The 22,472-nt window shown below is 50.7% G+C and overlaps 4 protein-coding genes across 4 annotated transcripts; 2 read left to right on the forward strand and 2 right to left on the reverse strand.

The window, feature by feature from the left end:
• Nucleotides 1-529: 529 nt before the first annotated feature.
• Nucleotides 530-12,430, forward strand: BO80DRAFT_412395 (polyketide synthase; the record flags this gene model as incomplete). The annotated part of the gene is made up of 4 exons (XM_025718019.1): nucleotides 530-811; nucleotides 891-2,344; nucleotides 2,417-9,641; nucleotides 9,710-12,430. 4 exons carry the CDS (start codon nucleotides 530-532, stop codon nucleotides 12,428-12,430), a joined length of 11,682 nt encoding a protein of 3,893 aa, XP_025572829.1.
• Nucleotides 12,431-13,223: 793 nt separating this feature from the next.
• On the reverse strand, nucleotides 13,224-14,750 carry BO80DRAFT_479719 (uncharacterized protein; the record flags this gene model as incomplete). Its single annotated transcript, XM_025723313.1, has 3 exons — nucleotides 13,224-14,153; nucleotides 14,213-14,415; nucleotides 14,647-14,750. The coding sequence occupies 3 exons, from the start codon at nucleotides 14,748-14,750 to the stop codon at nucleotides 13,288-13,290; spliced, it is 1,173 nt and encodes a 390-aa protein (XP_025572830.1). The 3' UTR covers nucleotides 13,224-13,287.
• Nucleotides 14,751-16,812: 2,062 nt separating this feature from the next.
• On the reverse strand, nucleotides 16,813-18,773 carry BO80DRAFT_387395 (general substrate transporter). The gene is made up of 4 exons (XM_025717053.1): nucleotides 18,254-18,773; nucleotides 17,806-18,208; nucleotides 17,336-17,760; nucleotides 16,813-17,284 (listed from the first exon to the last, which is right to left on the reverse strand). Exons 1-4 carry the CDS (start codon nucleotides 18,737-18,739, stop codon nucleotides 17,129-17,131), a joined length of 1,470 nt encoding a protein of 489 aa, XP_025572831.1. The 5' UTR covers nucleotides 18,740-18,773; the 3' UTR covers nucleotides 16,813-17,128.
• Nucleotides 18,774-20,324: 1,551 nt separating this feature from the next.
• On the forward strand, nucleotides 20,325-22,273 carry BO80DRAFT_157704 (uncharacterized protein). Its single transcript, XM_025713838.1, has 4 exons — nucleotides 20,325-20,802; nucleotides 20,851-21,955; nucleotides 22,004-22,072; nucleotides 22,124-22,273. Exons 1-4 carry the CDS (start codon nucleotides 20,701-20,703, stop codon nucleotides 22,219-22,221), a joined length of 1,374 nt encoding a protein of 457 aa, XP_025572832.1. The 5' UTR covers nucleotides 20,325-20,700; the 3' UTR covers nucleotides 22,222-22,273.
• The last annotated feature ends 199 nt before the right edge of the window (nucleotides 22,274-22,472 follow it).

Raw genomic sequence — 22,472 nt, forward strand, 5'->3', positions numbered from 1 at the left:
GACAACTGACCACTGCGACGGATTCTAGAACTTCATGGTCCACTCGAGTGCTGGGGTTATTCCGTTGGAAATCCTAGTTGGGAAGGTTGAGAGCTGACATCACGGAGTTGCATTGCACCTCTATCCAACCCACCGCGAATGTTACCATATGAACAGGGGACGCTGCTGACAGGTTGAGATATCGGGATGTTTTGCCCATCCAATGAGATGTCGTCATCTGGGATAGGCAGTAGGGACTATTCGCTGACTTCCACGGATCATAGAGAAACCGAGAACGACCTAATCAGAAACAGGCGTCGACAATCAAGCTCCACCATGCAGTTGATCAGAGGCGCCCAAGAGAAATCCTTATATTTGACTGAAATCGTAGGGTGTCGTTCGTATTTCCAAGCAGCACAGCCTCACCACTGTGACCGCACTCTTAAAGACCGGGATATAACCCTCCAGCCGTCCTTGGCCAACTTCAAAAGCTAGATTAAAAGTCAACATCACCTAGTCCCAATTACCACACGTTCCACCACGTACCGCAATGTCTGCTTCAGTCCACTCGGGTAGTTTGCACTCCTCAGGGACGAACTCACCGAAGAGTGCGTCTCCTCCACGTACCTCTTCCTGGCCCAGTCCTACTTCGTCTATGAACGGACCTGACCCAGCCGTCATGGTTGGGTACAGCTGTCGTGTTGCTGGAGCGGACCGCCCAAGTAAGCTGTGGGACAATATCAATGCGCAAGTCGATATGCGCAAGGAGATCCCCTCCGATCGATTCAACATCAATACATTCTACCATCCGGATGGCACTCACAAGGGCACTGTAAGAATCACGCCATAAGATCTGCCACTCTTCTGTGTACCCCTTTCCTATTGTGCATGACGCTGACACATTTCCACAGACCAATTGCAAGTATGGGTATTTCCTCGACCAGGACATCGGGATGTTCGACCGCAGCTTTTTTCGGATCTCGCCCAAGGAGGCCGAGGCAATGGACCCACAGCAAAGACTGCTGCTCGAAGTCATCTACGAAGCATTGGAGGATGCCAGAATCCCACTGGAGGATATCTGGGGCACCCGTACCTCAGTCTTCTGCGGCTCATTCACCAATGACTACAATGCCATGACCACGAAGGACCTGGAATACTATCCAAAGTACACCGTGACTGGGACGGGCAATGCAATCCTCGCCAACCGCATCTCCTACCTCTTTAACCTCCAGGGACCGAGCGTCACCATCGACACAGCGTGCTCCTCCTCTCTAGTGTCGTTCCACCTCGGTGCAGAGACCATACGCAATGGCGAGAGTGATATATCGATCATCGCTGGATCTGCGTTACACTTCGACCCAAATATCTTTATAACAATGACTGACCTTGGCATGTTGTCACCAGAAGGACGGTGTCGTGCTTTTGATGCCCGCGGCCACGGATATGTTCGCGGTGAAGGTATCTGCGCCGTTGTACTCAAGCGTCAAAGCCAGGCAGAGCTGAATGGTGATCGCATCCATGCCGTGGTGCGTGCGTCGTCCATCAACCATGATGGTACTAAGTCTGGTATTACACTTCCTTCGAGCACTAGCCAGGAGGCCCTGATCCGAGCCACGTACGCGAAAGCCGGCCTCGACCCAGCGCATACTCCGTATGTTGAAGCTCATGGCACTGGCACTGCTCGTGGTGACCCAGCCGAAATGAGAGCTGTGCAAGCTGTCTTTAGCCCCGTGCATCGCAAAGATTCACTGTTGGTAGGCTCTGTAAAAACAAATATCGGACACACCGAGGGAGCGTCAGGCCTTGCGGGTATCATCAAATCCGCCATGGCGTTGAAACACGGAATAATACCCCCCAATATGCTCTTCAAGTACCCAAACCCCGAGATAAAGTTCGAGGAGTGGAAGGTTCAGGTGCCCACGGAAGCTACCGACTTTCCCAACTGCCCAGATGGCACACGGCGTGCTAGTGTTAATTCCTTTGGCTATGGAGGAGCGAATGCTCACGTTATTCTGGAAGCTTATCAGCCCATGCCGATGCTGACCCCTCCCCCAGTTCTCCCGGATACCTTTCTGTCGGCCGTCAAAAACCGCCCATTTTTAATCCCCCTCACTTCACACACGGAGAAGGCAGGCAGCATCTGGGCCGACAAGTTGGGCAGCTACGTGAAGGAGCAAGCGGGTAATGTAGCGGACCTGGCACGTACCCTCTCTTCGCGCCGCTCGCTCCACGCATACCGCTCGTTTGTTGTAGCCAAGTCTTGGACAGCAATCTCTGAGCAGCTTAAAGGCCCGGCACCATGGACAAAGGCTGCTGAGACACCTCGCCCGAGATTGGGATTCGTCTTTACAGGACAGGGTGCACAGTGGTTTGCGATGGGACGCCAGCTGATTCAACACTCGCCCTTGTTCCGGCAGACATTGCAGCGCTGTGATAGAATACTGCACGCTTTGCCAGATGGGCCAGGATGGTCAATTATTGAAGAGCTTTCTCGCACTGAGGAGCATTCGCGATTGACTGAGACCCGTCTTTCGCAGCCCATCTGCACGGCACTCCAGTTGGCTATCGTTGACCTCCTGCGCAGTTGGGGGATTGAGCCGACCTCCGCTGTTGGTCACTCGTCGGGTGAAATTGGTAGTGCATATGCAACGGGTATCTTATCATTTGACAACGCACTGTATGCCGCCTACTACCGAGGTTTGCATATGTCCAGTGGAGGAAGAGGATGTGCAAGTATTCATGGGGCCATGTTGGCTGTGGGGCGTGGACCAACGGAATTGACCAAGGAGCTGAAGGCATATGAAGGCCAGATCAGCCTTGCAGCGGTCAACAGTCCGTCTAGTGTCACCCTTTCTGGGGATGCGTCAGCCATCGACGCGCTACAGACTCAGCTAGAAGAGCAAAGGGTATTCACGCGGCGGCTCCAGGTGGCCCAGGCTTTCCATTCCCACCATATGTACCCTCTAGCACCGGCTTATACTGAAGCGCTTAAGAACTGTTCGGGCTTCAACGCCAGTGACTCAAAGGCACGGATGTTCTCCAGTGTCACCGGGCGTCTCGCAGATCCTAGCCGGATGGGCCCTGAATACTGGGCTGCGAACATGACCGGCTGTGTTCGTTTCTGGGATGCTCTAGTGGGCATTCTGATAGATGAAGAAGAGGAGCAAAATGTGGATATCTTGGTGGAGATCGGTCCACATCCAGCATTGCGCGGCCCTTGTCGACAGATCATGAAATCTCTTAATATGGACCTACCTTACCTGGGATCGTTGGCACGTCAGACGGCGGACTTTGACGCCCTGTTGACGTTGGCCGGACAGCTCTTCCAGCACGGATATCCAGTGGATCTGGATGCGGTCAACAGCGACCACTTCCTTGTTGAGCCAGATATCCCCTGCCAGGCACCAAGCGGCAAATTCCTGGAGGATATTCCCACATATGCTTGGGACCATGAGCGTTACTGGGCGGAAACCCGGCTGATCCGCGAGCACCGGCTGCGGCCTCACCGACATACCTTGCTGGGCGCTAAGCTGCCGGGCTGTGTGGAGCAGCGGCCAATTTGGCGCAATTACCTTCGCATTAAGGATCTGCCCTGGCTAGCTGACCATGTCGTGGATGGGAAGATTCTCTTTCCCGCGGCTGGTTATATCAGTATGGCGATTGAAGCCATGTGCAATGCGGCTGACATCGGTGCTACCCCTGACAGTAGTGTCCTACTCCGCAACATCACCATTAGATCCGCCCTAGTTCTGGACGACAGTGATATGGGAACGGAGGTTCTTGCAGAGCTGCATGCCCCTATGACCTCAGCAAAATCCCGCTCTGCGACGTGGTACGAATTCACAATCTTCTCGTATCAGGCCCAGCAAGGGTGCGTTGAGCACTGCACTGGCCAGGTCTGCTTTGGCGACGAGCCACAGGAATCGAATGCCTACGATAGTGTTCAGCAGCTCCTAAGCAAGAGCACTAGCAGCGCTCCAGCTAGTACATACTACCGTCATCTGACGGAGTTTGGATTGGCGTACGGCCATTCATTTCAGCTTCTTTCCGGTCTTATTGAATCGGGGCCCGGATTTGCAGTCGGAACGCTGGCATTTGAGCCGTTACAATATGCCACTCAAGCGGCTGGTGTCACTGTAGCACATCCTACCTTGCTTGACGCCTCCTTTCACACGATCTTCCCGGCGATGGAAGCAACATTGCAACGGCCCCTCGATGAAGCATCGGTGCCTACATTCGTGCGGTCTGTTCGAGTTCATCCAGCCATGTTTGCGGTCAAGGATGCAACTGACACTCAACGGGTAACCACTCGTACCTATACCACTCCCACTGGTCCCCGCACCGCCACGAGTGATCTTCTCATCACTTCTGATATGGGTCAGGAATTATTGACCTTTAAGGGTCTACAAGTGACGTCCCTAGGGCAATCGAGTGCAGGTGAGAGCAACCGCTCGCTGTTCTTCCGAACACGATGGCAGCCGGCCTTTGACAGCCTACCGGCAAGCTCGCCAGCCCTACACCAGGAGAATATCTCCAAGTTAGTGGATATATATACCCACCAGCACCCTAATACCAAGATATTACACTTCACCGACAGTCTGGACCGTACACATGAAGTGCTCCGTCACATCGGAGGTGGAGCCAACCAACGACGGGCGTTTGACACCATCACCCCGGTGGGACCTAATGTTTTGTCAGTAGACGACATTGAAACCTTGAAAGGTAAACGGCCGGGAAGGGTGGTGCTCGGAGAAATGGAGCCAGACAAATATGACCTAGTTATTGTTAGCCGGTCAGAACAGGATCCCAGCCATTGGGTGAAAGAGCACGGCTATATCATTGCCGATGGCTGCCAGATCAACGAGCCAGGGCTCAATCTTGTCGCTCAGGGCAATGGGGTTGGGGTTTGGAAGAAGCAGCGGACTAATCCCGTTGCCCGAGCAGAAGACTATTCAGTAGCTCTTGTGATGCCCGAGAGACCGTCTAGCAGGACGTTGCAGATTGCCGCCCGTATTGAAGAAGCTATTGAGAGTTACCCAACACAGCGCCTCACTCTACGGGATTTGGCCTACCAGACAACCATACCAGCACAGGATATCATTGTTCTGACCAGTTTAGACGAGACCGTCCTCGATCCTGCTGCTCAGGATCCTGCTCAATTTGAGGCAATAAGGACCCTCGTCATCCAGACCAAGTTGAACATTGTTTGGCTCCTCGAAGGCACGACGCATGGACCGTCAAAACCTTTAAACGGCATGCTTGTTGGGCTGATGCGAGTGGCAAAGTCCGAGAATCCGGACACCCGTCTCGTCTCATTCGATATAACACCGGGGCAAGCCGCCAACACAATTGCCGCAGGCGTCACTCGCGCTTTAGACTCAGGAAGCGGGGAAGACGAATTTTCGCTGCGGGATGGTGTCCTCTATATTCCTCGGTTGGAAAATGACGACAGCTTAAACTGCAAACTGAGTAATGGTGCCGGCTCGGGCGCGAAGATGGAGAACATCACCAGCGAGAGACCCATTCGCCTCACCGTTGGCCAGGTGGGATTGGTTGACAGCCTCGTATGGGAGGATGATCCTGAAATTCTTGACAGCGAGCTGGCGCCTGGTGATCTAGAAATCGAGGTCTGCGCGTCAGCTCTTAACTTTCGCGATGTTGCGGTAACAATGGGTATTATTGACGATTATACGCTGGGTGATGAGTGCGCCGGCGTGGTCCTACGGACTGGAAAGGATGTGAACCCCTCAGACTTCAAGCCAGGGGATCGCGTGATTGCCCTCAGACCCGGGCTGGGGGCGCACCGCTCTGTTGTCCGCAATCCCGCCTACCACTGTGCTCGGCTGGGTGAGATGCCCTTCGATCAGGCGGTCTCTCTTGGTTTAATCCTATTGACAGCCTACTATTCTTTGAACGATGTTGCTCGTTTGAAGGAAGGGGAGTCTGTCCTGATCCATGGTGCCGCTGGTGGTGTCGGTCAGATGGCTGTCCAGGTCGCCCAGCTGTATGGCGCGAAGGTCATTGCCACGGTAGGATCCCAGGCGAAACGAGACCTACTGCGCAGTCGATATGAAATCCCGGACGAGCGAATCTTTTCTTCACGTGATGCCAGCTTTGTTGAAGGTGTTATGCGCTTGACGGAGGGCAGAGGTGTGGATGTTGTTCTCAACAGTTTATCTGGAAAGCTCCTCCACGCATCCTGGAACATCATTGCACCGTTCGGTCGATTTATCGAGATAGGAAAACGTGATATTCACGAGAACTCCACTCTCCAGATGGAGCCATTCCGTCGAAATGTGCTATTTGCGTCGGTCGATCTAATCACTGTTTTTGCGAAGAACCCGGCCTTAGGAGCTCGACTCTTGCAAGAGTGCTATCAACTGGTCCACTATGGTAAAATCCAGCTCCCAGAGACTGTCCATACTCTGCCCTGGTCCAAGGCTATTGACGGATTTCGGATGCTCCAGATGGGCAAGCACATCGGAAAAGTTGTGTTCGAGCGACGTGAAGGTGACTTGGTTCCGGTGAGAGTGTCGTCCCTTAGGAACAACACAAATCGCCTTCATTCAGATAAGACATACCTACTGGTCGGTGGCCTTGGAGGCCTTGGGCGGGCCTTAGCAGAGTGGCTCTATACAAAAGGAGCGAGAAGGCTGGCGTTCCTCTCCAGATCCGGAGCTGCTCGTGGCGAGGCCCGGGCTACCGTGCAGTGGTTACAATCCCATGGTGTTGAGGTTACTGTGTTCTGCGGCGATGTGACAGATTACGGCGACGTAGAGACATGTATCCAGGGATTATCCAATCTCGGGGGTGTCTTCCAAGCCGCCATGGTTCTTCAGGATGCACCACTGGAACGTATGACCCTGCACCAGTGGCAACAATGCACGAGACCGAAAGTAGTCGGAACCCACAATCTCCACCTCGCAACTGAGGGAAAGGATTTGGACTTCTTCGTCTGCTTCTCGTCGGCTTCGGCATGCTATGGATCCAAGGGGCAGGGTAACTACTCTGCCGCAAACATGTATCTCGACACATTGATGCGCCATCGTCGAGAATTGGGGCTTCCTGGTTCGACCATGAATTGTGGGCGCATCTCTGGTGTTGGTGTAGTGGCAGAAGACACGGCACTGGAGAGACTTATGGACCAACAAGGGTACGATCCAGTCAACAAGCATGAGCTATTGTCTCAGATAGAAGAAGCTGTCTTTTCCGATCAAAGAACGATTATCTCGGATCGCGGTATCGACGCGTTTCAGACCATCACTGGTATCTCCCTGAGGCAGAAGGACAGATACTGGATCGGCAAGCCTCTGTTCCAGAATTTGTACAAAAACCATGACCAGAGTGATGACGGCGCTGCGCAGCCTGGGGAGGTCAATCTTCCTAGCCTCCTTCGGCAACTGCCAGATGACAACAGAAGAGCAGAAGCCCTGCTTGAGCGGTTCATCGGAAGACTGGTTGTCGTGTTAGGTCTGTCGGCCGAAAACATCGACACCAGCAATCCTCTGTCTCTCTATGGTCTGGATTCTTTGGTGGGCATCGAGCTACGAAACTGGTTCAATAAATCTGTTGGGGTTGATATCGCACTGTTCGATGTCGTTGGAGCCAGTTCCATCAAGGCTCTGATTGACCAGGCTGTTGCCATATTCAGCACCCAGGCTGCAGCGACGCAGTCAAGTGCGAGTGCAGATCCAACAGCCGACATAACTGGTGGCAGCTCTGGCCTTTCCAATGCTACTAGCACCCAATCCAAAGCCAGTTCGTCCCCACTTGCTGCTATTCCCAAGGTAGACCCGCTGGTACCTCTACCGCTCTCGGCATATCAGAAACGCTTGTGGTTTACGCACTGCTTTGCTGCGGACAAGTCTGTGCTCAACCTAGCTGTTCTGGTAGACATCACCGGTCAACCAGATGAGCAATGCATGCAGCAGGCCTTGCATGAGATGAAGCGCCGACATCCTATCTTGCAAACACGCTATTATGAGGGAGATGAACATGCGGAGCAGTGTATGGTCGAGACTTCTGATACAAAAATCGTGTTCGAAGACCTGTCTCAAGCAGCAAACCCACGGGATGCTTTGAACACCCTTATCACTAGTCTACAGAGGAAAGAGCTCGATATCGAAGCTGGTGAAGTCATGGACGTCACAGTAGCAAAGCTATCAGCCAGCGAGTTTGTGATGATCAACATTTTGCATCACATTGCGACAGATCACGCATGCACACGCCCACTGCTCGCACAGTTCACAGCGTTGTATAATGCGATCCGCGAGCAGAGAGACCTTGCCACGGTTCCACTTCCCACGGTCACATATGCCGACTTCACTAGTTGGCACCATCACCACCTCACCTCCGCGTCGATGTCCCCCCACATACAGTATTGGAAGGAGACTCTTGCCGACATGCCCACGTGCTCGAAGCTATTGCCTTTTGCCAAAGCTGATCGGATGCAGGGTGATCAGTATGCCAGAGCGAGCCACACCGGCTCGATAGATTCCAAGCTGCTCAAGCGCATGAAACGGATCTGCGCGCAGTCCGGTACCAATGCGTTTCACTTCCTACTCAGCGCGTTCAGGGCGTTCCTCTACCGGTATACCGAGGAGACAGATCTAACCATTGTGATCTTTGACGGCAGTCGCCCCCATGCAGAGGTCAGCGACACCCAGGGTTTCTTCGTCAACAACATCCCCATCCGGTGTCGCGGATTGCTGGACGGCGCTTTCGAAACTCTTCTCAAGGCTACGGCGTCCTGTACTTTGGAAGCAATGACGCACAATGCAGTACCGTTCGATGTCATTGTCAGCGAAACGAATGCACCCAGAAGCACCAACCATTTCCCAATTGGGCAAGTGTCAGTTAACTACCGCATGCCAGAAGAAGCTGGGTCATTCCGCACGCAGGACTTCGTGATGCGACCGAATGGGCTACGCAATATCCCGACCCCGTTCGATCTCCAACTAGACGCGCAAGAAGGAACTGATAAGCAGCTGGAGCTATCTCTAGAGTTTTCCACCACCCTATACGCTGCGGATGATGTCGCTCGGTTCTTCGACAATTTCCTGGCCTTCATGACAAGCCTCATTCGGGATCATCGGCAGCCCATTGAAGAGGTCCCACTCTGCGGTTCATTGGAAAGACAACGGTTGGAATCTGGGTTTTGGAATATCGATCTTCACCATAATTCTTGGAGGGATGACAGTATTTCTTCCCGAATTCTTGAAAGGGCACAGGCTCACCCCGACGGCATTGCCATTAGGACATCTGAAGGAGATGCCGTCACCTATGGAGAACTGGCCACGCGTGCCCGTTGCGTGGCATTCTCTCTCCAAGCTGCTCGAGTATCTCCTGGTCAATTTATTGGAGTTCTGACCCACCCTGGAGTTGATACAGTGACGGCAATGCTCGGAATTCTATTCAACCGCTGCGGCTATGTGCCCATGGACCCGACAATGCCGCTAGATCGGCTGGCATTTATCGCAGCTGACTCCGGGATCAATGTCGTCCTCTTCGATCCAGCATCTACGGAGCTTGCGGCAGGGATCCAGTCCAATACTGTGAGGAAATTCCAGGTAATGAGTATTGAGGAAGCAGCATGCACCCCAAATGAAGCCAGGGTGCAACCCCAGCTCCCCACGGACCCATGCTACATGATTTATACCTCTGTAAGTCTCCCCTTAGCTTGGCCGGCTTATGCGTACTCTCAGCCTTCGGTCTAATCTCCAACCTGCAGGGAAGCACGGGACGCCCTAAGGGCGTTGTACTCTCCCATGAGAGCGTCTTTGAAATGCTAGCAGCCATGCATGACAAGTTTGAGTTTACCACGTCTGATCGGTTTTTGCAAAACGTTTCTCCGGCATTTGACCTCTCCGTTGTCCAGATATTCTCGGCCCTGACGGCAGGCGCCCGACTCTGCATCGCTAGCCAACGCACACGGAAAGACCCGATTGCCCTCGGCGATTTTATGCGCAGCGAATCCATATCGGTAACGTACTTCACACCCAGCTTACTAGCTCTGGTTATAGAGCACAATCCGGATGCTCTTCGTACCTGTTCACACTATCGAACTTGCCTGTGCGCCGGCGAGTGGCTACCAACCCGTGTCGCAAGGGCCTTCCATGACTCAGGCTGCCTGGCGACCTTGTACAATGGCTGGGGGCCTACAGAGACGGTCGTGCAAACGACCTTCCATCAGGTCACTTGGCCGGAGGATGATCAGCACAATATCCCAATCGGACATGCCATCGGTAACAATCGTCATTATGTCGTTGATCCCGCCATGAACCCGCTGCCGCCAGGCTTCACTGGAGAGATATGCATTGGAGGGCCTCAGGTCGCGCTCGGATACCGCAACCGGCCTGATGACAACAAGAAAGAATTTTGCAGCAATCCATTTGCCTTGCCCAGTGACCACGACAAGGGATGGACCCGTCTATGCCGGACTGGTGACAGGGGACGTTTTCTACCCGATGGCCAGCTCCAATTTATCGAACGCATCTCCGGTGACAAGCAGATTAAGCTACGCGGTTACCGCATTGACTTAGGGGAGGTGGAGCATGTCCTTCACGAAGCCTCTCAGACGCCCCAGGGGCAGGGGCTGGCAAACCTTGCTGTAGTGGCTCGCACGATCGGGGAGCATAGCTCATCCTTGACGGATGATCGTCTGCTGATTGCATTCGTAACGACAAAACAGCGTGTACCACTGCCGGAACAAGGACAGTACTCTTGGTACCTGAATTCGACTTCGCAAGGTCTCCTGCCCGAGTACATGATCCCAAGTGCGTATGTGTTTCTCGACGCTCTGCCAATCACTAGCAATGGCAAAGTCGATCGGAAGCTCCTCGCCAAGTGCGACATGAATCCTACATTCCCTTCCAATCCCGCACCAGCAGCCGCCGATGGAGGAACAGGTCAGGTATCCAGAGAGCAGGAACATCAAGATGCCATGGCGGCCGTCATTCAGACCTGGAAGGATATTCTCAAGGTTGATCGACCTATTCTTCCTACGGATGATTTCTTTGAGCTGGGGGGTCAAAGCATTCTTCTCATGCGGGTTCAGTCAAAGTTACGACGCACATTCGGGGTTTCTCTTTCTCTGCCGGAAATGATCCGCACGCCCACTCCGTCGCATATCGCGGGTCTTCTCACAAGCCATTCGCGGCGCCCACAACTGATTAGCAGTGCGTCCGCTCCTGTGGAGGATGTGAGTTGGGCGGAGGAGTGTAGATTGCCGGATGAGGAGCAGTACATGATTCCGTTGGGATGCCGCCGGCCTCTTCGATCCTCCATCACAGACATTTTGTTAACAGGCTCGGAAAGCTTCAATGGCATCCACATGCTTGCTCACTTGCTTCTCCAAGATTCCCATACCACGATTCATGTCATCGGCACGCACTCCCCGCTCACCCACAGCCAGCTCATCGCCTCTTTATGTGACCATGGTCTCCTCCATCATACGATAGCTATTGAGCAGGTTTCTTCTCGTGTTCACTGTGTGTCCGGCTCCCTCTCAGAGGCATACTTGGGACTTTCTCACCAGAGCTTTCAGGCCCTGGCGCGAAGGGTCCAGAGTATTTATCACTTAGCCTCTGAAGTATCGCTGCTGAAAACGTACCAGCGCCTTAAGCGGATAAACACCACGTCTGCACTGACCCTGATTGAGTTAGCCCGGAGCGGCGGGCACTGCAGTGAGATCCACTATCTCTCTACGTGGAGCGTACCGCATTTGCAGTCGTGGAATCAGACGAAACGCTCACGGCCCGAGATCGATGTGGGTGAAACCGCCATGGGCCACTTTACGCCGCCCCCAACCAACCAATCCGGCTATTTCCAATCCCGCTGGGTCACTGAGATGCTTTTCACCGAAGCCTCCAAACGTGGCTTTCCTGTCACCATTTACCGATCCTCCGCTGTGACTGAGGCCGCACATACGGGCGTTCCCGCACCTAAGGACGACTTGGTTCGTGCTCTTCTCGTCGATATGCTCCGTCATCGGGCAATCCCGAAGACAAACGCCACTACCAACCCCTTCGTCCTTGATTTCATCCCGGTGGATTATCTTGTTCAAGCACTCGGCTACATTTCCCGCTCTGAGGAGGGTGATCGGGCATCGGGGCTACAGGTCTATCACCTTGTCAACCCGTCACCCCTTCCGCTGGATGAACTACCCCGTTTGATGGGGAAGATTACCGGCGACGGGATCACCGGCCGCAAGGTGGACTTGAACCAGTGGCTAGAGATCGTTGGCACGGGAGCTGACGAACAGGAGCAGCTCCGCTTGGAGACTCTAAAATCATATTTTAAGCTAGGGCACAATATGTTCCAGCTGGCGCGCACCAACACCGATGCCGTCTTGAAGCGAAATCAATTTATCAAATGCCCTGCAGTCAACGAGAAGTACCTTTCGCATCTATGGAAGACTAATAGTGTACGCTCAGCGATGCCGTTGAACTGAAGCTATCTTGAAATATGTCCAAATGGATATAGCATCCGGGCAGGATGTTTCTTCTCTGCCCGTGATATGAGCAGGACAAGGTCATTCTTTCAGGGAAACAGATGTATACTCAGAGCAGAAAAGACTATAAACAATCTTGTGTTATTTATTGCAGGCTAGCAATCCAAGGTAGTGAGGACTAGATGTCTAATTGTAGGTTGCTATAGTTCCTTAAAGACTTTGTCTGGTTTAACCCGAATATAATTTTCTATACGGTTGCATAAACCCGAAATCCTCTAGTACTAAAGTAAGCTACCACTTACCAGCCTCCACTGCCCCAAAAGCGTACCGCCCGCTGATTCCGCCTTACACTGATACTTATAAAACACCAGTCTATATAATCAGGAGGTGAAGGCCTTATGTCAGAGGCCATAAGATACTATCAAATTCAACAGTACCTTTCTCTGGTTGAGGTATGTTTTATTGTCAGATTGGTGAGTTCTATGAAATCATGTACTCAGGGAGTATAGAAGTACACGCATTGCCAAACGTATGTCTAGTCTCTGGGGGACGTCAGAACCAGATTTGGCTCTCACGGGCCAGGGCGAGGTTGTTTTTTTTTTATCTTCATTTTTTTGAATGTGAACTTACGTATTACGCGCTTAAAATGACCTACATACCTACACAGTTGGCAGCTCAGCTTGGTAGATAAAAGGGTGAGAACAGCTTGGCAGCAAATAAGGACTGACACAATATTCATGGAGAAGGAATGGAAACACTGGAACGCAAAACACATAATCTTTCAACTATCACGCTGCATCACTAAGTGTGCTCCTTTTCCAACGCCGAACTTCTGAGAACAATTCCTTCCACTCCTTCTAGAGGCCAGTCATTTTACCCTTGGAGCCCAATGGCATTTGGCTATGGCCACGAGGATAATAGGCATCTGCAGCGCCAAAGCCACCGAGTCTTTGTTGACCAGTATCAGAGCCGTAGCCTTTTCGGTCTACGGGCCATGGGTAAGGGTCATAGTTTGCATCCGCAAGGCCGACTCTTATAGATGATGATTCAGGGTTGCCGAAATCCAGGATGGTATATTTATCGATCAGAAATGTCTCCCCAAAGTTTCCAATAACAAAGTCATCCCATCCCAGCGCACGGACATTCAAGATCGAGTACTCTGCCTCAAAGGGATGAGGGACCACATAGTCATATGGGTGAATCGTCCATTCACGGTTGGATGCACTGAATCTGTACTTGAGAGGTTCCAACTCATCAAACGCGCTGTTGGAAAACTTGTAGAAGTCCTGCTTTGCATTGTTGGGCTGGTCTGAATCCTTAAGGCATGCTTTTGTCGCATTCACCGTCTCGATCAACTTTTTGTATCCCTCTTGCGACACAGGGGCGCCACGGCCGTAGCTGGCATGGTCAAAGACTGCGCCAGCGCTTTTATTCACAGCAAGCTCCTCGTCGCCGATTGCGAACCCAGAGAGCTCCAAAGCCCAGTAGTTATAAATAGGCGGCTGGTATATGAAATCAATATCATTTACCAGGGGGAACTTGATGACGTCGTGCCATTCGATCTCACCATGCACAAGGTCGTCTCGGTACCCTCCAAGCGTCTGAATCCCGTCAGACCCATTACAGGGGCTCGTGTTGGTGCCGTAGCAGTACAAAAATCCAGTTTGTGTGTTGTTCCAAGCACCGGCCTCATAAGCCTGGTAGAAAGGGGATTGGATAGATGCTATTGTTAGGCGTTAATCCACGTAATTGACTATGTGGTATTTATCGTTCGGTACGCACCATTCTTTATATCGTCAGAAAACGCGGGAGAGAACCCTAAGACGGCAGAAAAAGGGAACGTGATCTGTCTGGCATCGAATTGCGCATCGAATGCCTGAATGGTCGCCTTGACCTCGACGGGTCCAACTTTGACCACCTCACGGGCGATGTCGGCATCAATGGGATTCGTGAAGAAGAAGTGGTTGGGGTTCCAATGAAGGGACCTTTCAGAAGGCAGCGGTTGGAAGGTACTAGAATTTGACTGGTAAAAACGCTCTTGACTGCTATTCAGACAGTCATCTCCATTACCCGTGGAGTTTCCATAGCAGGTGGTCGTAACCACAAAGTGCCCGATCCAGGTCCAGTCAACGAAAGCCGCAAGGCTTTGTGCCGGTGACCCCATAGATATACTTGCCGTGAAGCCTGCTTGGGTCCAGTTAAGTGGCATGTTGTACGTCGCGTGGATGGCTGACTCCGTAGTTAAGGGAGCCGCAGCCGTGAGGCACACAGCTGCCATAAAGGCCAGACCCATGTCCCGACAATGATAAGGGATGGTCATGATGAATCGAAAAAGGGCCTGCTGACCCGCTTCTTACCGACAAATCGTTGCTAGATGGATTCACTGAAGTGCGTCCATCATTGCGAGTCGCCCTCCCGGAGTGATGTTTCGAAGAGACTTGATAGCGGGTACTACACCATTCATAAAGACTTCCGGATCCTGTTCAATCGCACGCTCGATGACTCATTGATACAATGATGGGAACGTTACATATAGCTTACCCATGTCACATCAATGATCCAGGCTGACTTCGATGTAACATGAACAGCGAGAGCCAGTCATTCAGAACCCCTCGCCGCGGGGTATGAGACGGCCGTTCGACACAGCAAAATGAGGTCGTATTGGTGCTAACTACTCTAGAACTTTAAGCGTAAGGAGGAGAAAAGGAAAACAGGAAGTATTATGGGCGCTCACTTAAAGAAAACGATAGTAAAATAAATGAAATAACCATGGTTATATAATCTTAAATAGAGCCGCCGTCACATCACCCTCCTGTTTAGGCCTGACTGTCCTCAGTTAGAGAAATATTATCATCTTCGTGATCCGTAGTAAATTTGTCGTTCTCCACCGCGGTGATCCATATAGGAAGTCATTTAGGCAGTCCGGGGTGGTTTGGGTAGCGGGCATGAAAGTCATGTAAATAGAAAGGTGTGATAGAACGGTCTGGATGGAGGCCTTATCTTATCGGCACCGGCCCGACTGACGTTCGGTGGCATAATAGCCCAGCTAGTGGGATCAAGGTCCTCAGGGTGACGTGCTGGGGTGGTCATAGGAGTCGTAAGGTCATCGGTAGCAGTTCCGAACCTCCCTGTTTTCTATAAGGCAACGCTCCTCAGTGTTAGACTACTGATCCTTCAAGGATCAGTCTATCTCGTGGATATAGGCTACCTTTGTCATTATCAGTGGAATCCTATGCATTTAGTGGCCAGTTCCTTACCTAGTCGACAGGCCTTCTATCCTGACAAGTAGATCCTATCACAAAAGGTATATTCTTAAAATTACTAGTAGGATATTACACACGGTCGTTTTCATCAGAACCTACCTATTTAACGTAATACTATAAAATTCTTATTTATAAATAGCTCTTTAAGATCTGTTCCATCTCCCATTCAGTATAGTTATTAATTTTAATAAAAGAGTTTAGTCTAAGATCTGCCCAGGCAGCAGCTTCAAAGTATCGCGAAGGCAGAGTTTATTGGGATAGAAGATAAGATAGACTTTTATATTATCACATAATTAAACTTAGAATGCATAATTAATTTTCTCAGTAATAGTTACCAGGCTGTACCAGTTTTCTGATAATTTCTAGAATAGTTAATCCTAGTGCTAGTTTCTAGTATCTACATAATGTCAAGGTGCGGGTAGGTAGGGGTGGTAGGATAGCGGGTTCTGGCGGGCGAGCGGGGTCTGGATAATAATAACGACTAGGATTCTGACTGGATGCTGAGCTGGCTACTGGTCAAGCTATATATAGGTTGATAGACAAGACGTAGCTCGAGGCTACGGACGGGGTTCAGGGGGTAGGTGGCTTTTAACCATGTCTGGGGTCACGTGCTAGGCGGTGAGACTCGGTAGTATTCCTCTCTTCCCGGCTTGGGAGGTTGCACCGTGACAAGAGAGGTTTTTTTTTATAGACTCATGAAATATACCCGGAAATAAAATAATACTTATAGTGTTTCTTATAGATATCTTTACCGCGCTAAAAGTTCTTTCTACCCATAGTTAATAAAGGAATCAAAATACAAATAGTAAGAGAGCAGACATATATATATATATGAGATAGGTTGAGAAAACAAAAGAAACAAGATATCAGTTACTTGATAAGCATGAAAGCGTAACAAAGACATCCTTCTTATATTTTTACTAGAGCTATTAGGAATAATCTTAATTAAGCCCAGGGAATTTTACCACTGGAAAGTCTCAGAATGACTATCAAAATTATAATTATATTAAATAGTGCATATAGATTAAAGAAGATAGGCATTATAGAGACAGTCAATTTAGTATTATCATCAAGCTAATAATATAGAATATTAAGGTATGAGCAGCTCAGAGTATATATGATTAATAACTAATCCTATCCTGAATAGATACTGAGTGCTCACAGAGCCTTGACCAGTGATGAGAAATACTCAGTAAGCGACTCCCTGAGCGCCCTCATTAAAGTGGCCCCATCCAAATAGGGAAGGTTACGTTGATTCTAGAAAATCAAGTCTGTATAGTTGCATATATAGAAATAAATGCAAAACTTTTTCAAGTTGCTTCCCCACGGAATCGCGATGGACTGCAGAAGAGAACATAGCTCGGGGCGGGGCTGGCCAAGTATCGGACGAAAGGAACCTCATCCTGAGAGAGCCTTAACAATATCACGATAGTTCTCATCTAATCATCTCGCTCGTTTCCTCCAGATTCTTCCTCGACGTCTCCGGCAGGAGAAACATTCCCCACAAAAATCCCAGAAACGCGACCACGAAGAAGAACCAGAATGTGCCCTTGGGTTGGAGGGCATCGGCTAGCATCATGGTGGGGACCGCCTAGACTCTCAGTAAGCCACCCTTCGTACGAGAAACAGGGGTGAGGCATACCTTGGTAAGCGCGAACCGATTCGCATAATGAATACACATCAGTATGCTCGTGCCGAGGGTACGCACTGATGATGGAAGCATCTCCGCATTGATCAGATACTGTACCGAGTTCCAGCCAAAGGCGTATCCGATGCCGGTCACGTAGATAGACGCGATCGCGGCAATGGCTGCTCGGTGGGCAGCCCCTGAGTGAGTGTCCACACTCAGCGAGGATGTCACAGTGAGGAAGATGGCAATGTAGAGGAGAGCAAGGAGCTGTAGAGTAATTCCGGACATGAGCGACCGCTTCCGCCCGATCTGATCAATGAAGAAGATGGCGCATATTAGCGCCGCGGCGAGTTTCACGGCGCCGAAAATGGCGGTTTTCAGGAGCTTTTCGGACTGGCCGGTTACTCCGAGCAGGGAGAAGAATTTGGGAGCGTAGGCTATTCAAGGTGAGTAAATTGTTCAGAGAGGAACGGGGGACTTACTGGTGATGGCGTTCGTTCCTGACCACTGACTGAGCAGTTGCGCGGAGAGCAGGAATAAGAGTCGGTATCTATTGGCAGCCTGTCCGAACAGCAGCTTCCACGGCTCCAGTAGTTGTAGTGACCTTCGCCCCTCTTTCGACTGTACGGCGGCTGCCTGCCTCTGGATTTCCCGTACCTCTTCCACGATGCTAGGACTATCCGAGGGGAGTCGGCGCAGCCGCCCCAGAGCACGGGCGGCTTGGTCGGTGCGGTTGGCTTTGCACAGATACCGAGGGCTTTCGACACAACCAACCGAGAAGAGCAACAGGACGCCAGCCAACATGATCTGACAGGATTGGGGGATGATCCATTGTTGGTCGCTGTAGTCGGATAGGTGGAGAGAGGCGCCATACCCTGCAAAATACTGGCCACATCAGCAAGAAGTATCGAAGATGAATATAGAACTCACTCCGATCAGGATTCCAATATACTCGGACGATGCATAGATTCCAACGAGTAGTCCTCGCCAAGCTGTGGGTGCCACTTCCGCGAGGTAAATGGGGCCGATGATACCGGCCTGTCCCATCCCCAATCCCATGATAAAGCGACCACCAATGAGCTGACTGTAGTTTCCTACCGATGTGATGACAATGATCGCACCGATAATCCAGAGCAAGCATAGCTGCCTCATTGTCCAGAGTGGTCCGATAAAGTCACTCAGCAAGAAGGCGAGAAAGGCCGCAGGCAAGCTCCCTAGATGAACCATCGAGGTAATGTTCGACAATCGATTTGCCTTGGCGGCGGCACTCAGGTCACTTGCGTCAAGACCATATTCACGAACAAATGACGGCAGGTTCACGGTAATAGCGATGAGACCCTCGTCCAGCCCTTTGGCAGCTCCTAGGAGCCCGAAGCCGATTGCGGCACAAATAATGTAGCCGGTAGGGAACCTCATTTTGCTTAAAAATCACGAGGTTCGTCAACTGTTGCGTTTGGCTTACTGCAATGTGGTGTGTGCGCCATGGTCAGCACTTATCAATGCTTGGCTGGTGGAGATTACTCGTGGGTGGACTGCATCGAATTGTTGCCTGTGGAGTGGCGGGCCGTTTATATTAACCCCCAGGGTCCCCGGCCAGGCTCCACCGTAGGGCGACCATTCATCGGCAGTGAGAATATCGGTTGGGTCCGCTGCTCAGGGGCGACTTACTAGATGTAAATAAGATAGATGATGAGATCTAGTTAGAGGCTACATATGGTAGATATAGGGGCAAGTAGCGGTCTGTATGAGATCCCTTGGAATTTAATAATTGAGTGGAGCATACGCGTTCCAATAGATGGTCAGAAACGTGGACCAAAGGCATACCTTCCGAGAATATTGAGATGATATTCTCCGACATCGTTTCTCGGCTAGAAAGTATTTGGTTCCGGCAGACAGACAGAATACTGTATAGACTACAACACAAGAGAGATCCGTGAGTCATGGGAGCGCTAGCACAGGTATTCCTGAGTTGGACTCTTAGTGGATATTCAGGCGCATGTAAGCCTATGAACATTGTAGCAATATTGGTAAGTATCTCCGCGGGGCAAGACTGACCGGTGCACAATGCAGCACAGTGGTTGCATTGAGAACCTTGGCATTAATATTACAAACCGCGCATCCTTCCAACTAGGTCATCACAGTTATCCCCCAGACGGTCAGCATACTCCTGGATTGGATCCCCCAAAGCCTACAGCAGAAGCTGCGATAAAGTCCATTGTGCCCTACAAACAAGATCCCAGTGTAGTATAGATACCAGTGAAGATCTCCTGGTTTAACAGAGATCTTGCAGGTCGGGTGGCTTTTCTTTATCCTACCTCAGATCTGGCGCCGCCTTCTGCAGACTGCTGCAGGGATAACCATAGATTGCATACCCTAACCATTTCAAGCGGATTCTCAGATCATTGATAGAATTTTGTAACGTAATTACTACTAGTGAACGCTACTCACATGACCCAAAAACAATGCATGGAACGAACATTGACCAATTCATCTTGCATGACCAACCCGCTTGGTATTACTTTCCCTTTTACACGATCTAACCAATAAGCAATATCGCCCAACAACCTTCTCCGTTTGTCTAGTCTTTAATTATACCTAGGGGCTTCAACGGGAATGGATGGCCAGAAGGCCTCCAACAGTCTAGTACTTGTTACTCATTCTAGAGCCGCGGAATTATAAAAGATGGAACTGGTCGAGATGGTTCGATCAACACACCCAGAAGGCAATCAATTGCAAACTATGTCCTCAAAACAATCTATTCAAGCATCTGCTGATAGAGGTATTTTTGTTTCGCTGTGCAATGGCTGTCCGAGCCTTTGATGGTATGAATATATTCTGGAGATCGCCAGAACCCGTCACCTTATCAATGGGCTACAGAAATTAGATGGTCACACCTTTGCTATCTGACAGCACAGACAGCTGTAGGCAAGTGCATTATATCTAAGGGCTTGATAGGAACTAGAGACCAGAGCCAACTAATCATGAGGCTACCTCAGAAAATCTCAACGTTGTGCTGTCCAAGATTCTCAACTACTCAACCAACCACACGTGGACCTCGGCTCGGGATCGGCGATTGTGGTTATCCGAGCTGATAATGTAATCAACCAATTCTGTCACCTCAAACACATCGTGCATGGGAGATAAAGGAAGAATATTAGAAAATAAGCAAGGTTCTACGTGACTACAGCCCTGAATCTTCCTCAGCGTATGACTTGCTCATTGCTTAAGGTGTCCGAGGTGCTTCTTGTGTAGAAAATCAAGTTCCGCGTTCAGACGCCACCGCATATCCCCACTTCAGGACTCGGTTTCTCAAGCTGTATCCGAGGCGAAGAGCGCATACTTTCCACTAGTTCTCATCATTCTGTTCCAGAGTCACAATGTCCACACAATCGGCAAAGCCTGCAATCGAACGGAGATCTTCGCGCAGAAGTGCAGGCAGGCCTCGGCTCACTGAACCTGGTGCTGCTAAATTGTCAGAGGTATCTCGTCTACATGAAATCGTGAATTCCACATCTGACGCCCCACAGACTCGACGAAGCCAAATTAGACGTGCTCAGAAAGGCTATCGAGAGAGAAAAGAAGCAACTGTTCAAAAAGCGCAGACGCTTGTCGCTGAGCTCGAACAGCGCCTGAGTAGAATTGGAGAGTTACTACAAGGTTATAGAATCACTCTTCAGTCGATTCTGCAAGGTAGACATCCCGGACTTGTCGATGACCTTGATAGTATCCTTGCTTTACTGCCTACAGCGCCGGCTGAGGTGATGCAAGCATCCAGCGGCGCTGAGTTTCCATCGAGGGAGATGTCAGCGTCCGTGCCACGCCTACCTGATCATGACGAATGTGTAGGCCATTGCTCCAATGACCTCTTGGCTAGTGGCCAAGCGATAATCACTCAGTCATGTGGCACATTTGATGCGTCTCCCCGATCCGATGTCACATGCTCTCTAGAAGTTGGGCAAAATAGTCAACGTTCAGCACCGGCTACCAGGAGCAAGCATGTGAGATCGGTGCAACCGATTGTTCGATCTATCGGGGCACATGACCCCTACACATATTCATACCTAGAAAGCTCTTTTACCCGAAGACTGAAACGGACCAGCTTGGAACATGCCTTTCGCATATTCAGTGACCCTCACGCTCATCCACTGGAGGTCTTCCGACTTTTCCGACTTGTTCCCTGTTTCCGAGACAGGGCCAAGATGTATCTCTTCTTCAGAGATTTGGTGAGCTCGCCACGAGGGCATTGTCTCGAAATTCTGTCGCTACCATTCTATTCGGTTGGGGGAGCAGGAACCCACTATCGGGCCGTGGACCAAGCGGGGAACCCTATCTATCCTTCGGGGGCGAGAATCCCGCGGAGGATACTGGGTATTTTACCTATGGCCGAAGCCTCTAATAGCCCACATTTCGCCGATCAATCCCAGTCCCACAGGCATCTTGAGCTTTGTGGATTCGGCGGCGAATGGTTTGATTGTCAAGATGTGGAGGGGTATCTGAGAGCTAGAGGGGTGGATATAGATGGGTCTAGCGTGCATCCACTTGTCGCCGAAGTGAATCCTGCACATGATGGTAGCAGTCATTATGTGAGTACTTTTGGCTCTTGCACTGATGATCCAGGTGTCTCCCACACTGGTAAGCTTTCCCTCCCAGCAAGAAGGCTCCAGGATTCAAAACTTATAGGGAGCGACGTCTCTGCATCGCCTCGACGATCACCACATTACGTACTCGACCTGGAGGCTTTTTCAACAGGTGAGCTATCACCCATGACCGATGTTTAAAGATTATCCATAACAAGACCAGGATTACTTCGCGGTATGGCCATTTTGGGCCGGGCGCCTGGATTCCGGCGCGCTGATGTTGAAAATACATTTCAATCGGCATTGCGGAGAAGGGTTTAACGTTGCAACTATTGATGTACGCTCCCAGTATTTGTATGTTGTATTAGAAGCGTATTGGATGATTATCCAATTTACATGATATATGCTGTTTCAATACCTCCATTTCGGGTATCTAAACGAGGTACTGCTTCTGTGGCGGATTGACACATGTTAAAACGCCCACCGATTTTTAATTTCAAAACATTGTAGCTATCTTACTTCGTTTCGATTCTTTCCCCATCCCCTGAATATAATGATTGGCCGGTAAGAGT

Source organism: Aspergillus ibericus (assembly GCF_003184845.1).
Source record: "Aspergillus ibericus CBS 121593 unplaced genomic scaffold BO80scaffold_35, whole genome shotgun sequence".
Lineage (NCBI taxonomy): Eukaryota > Fungi > Ascomycota > Eurotiomycetes > Eurotiales > Aspergillaceae > Aspergillus > Aspergillus ibericus.

What these genes read in the sequence shown, in the direction of transcription:
- BO80DRAFT_157704 (XM_025713838.1), top strand. Translation starts at nt 20,701, where the DNA reads ATGTCCACACAATCGGCAAAGCCTGCAATCGAACGGAGATCTTCGCGC. An exon ending in GTGCTGCTAAATTGTCAGAG is followed by an intron (nt 20,803 to 20,850) that starts GTATCTCGTCTA and finishes GACGCCCCACAG; the next exon opens with ACTCGACGAAGCCAAATTAG. An exon ending in CCTGGAGGCTTTTTCAACAG is followed by an intron (nt 22,073 to 22,123) that starts GTGAGCTATCAC and finishes TAACAAGACCAG; the next exon opens with GATTACTTCGCGGTATGGCC.
- BO80DRAFT_387395 (XM_025717053.1), bottom strand. Translation starts at nt 18,739, where the DNA reads ATGAGGTTCCCTACCGGCTACATTATTTGTGCCGCAATCGGCTTCGGG. An exon ending in AGGAACGAACGCCATCACCA is followed by an intron (nt 17,761 to 17,805) that starts GTAAGTCCCCCG and finishes CACCTTGAATAG; the next exon opens with CCTACGCTCCCAAATTCTTC. An exon ending in ATCGGTTCGCGCTTACCAAG is followed by an intron (nt 17,285 to 17,335) that starts GTATGCCTCACC and finishes CTGAGAGTCTAG; the next exon opens with GCGGTCCCCACCATGATGCT.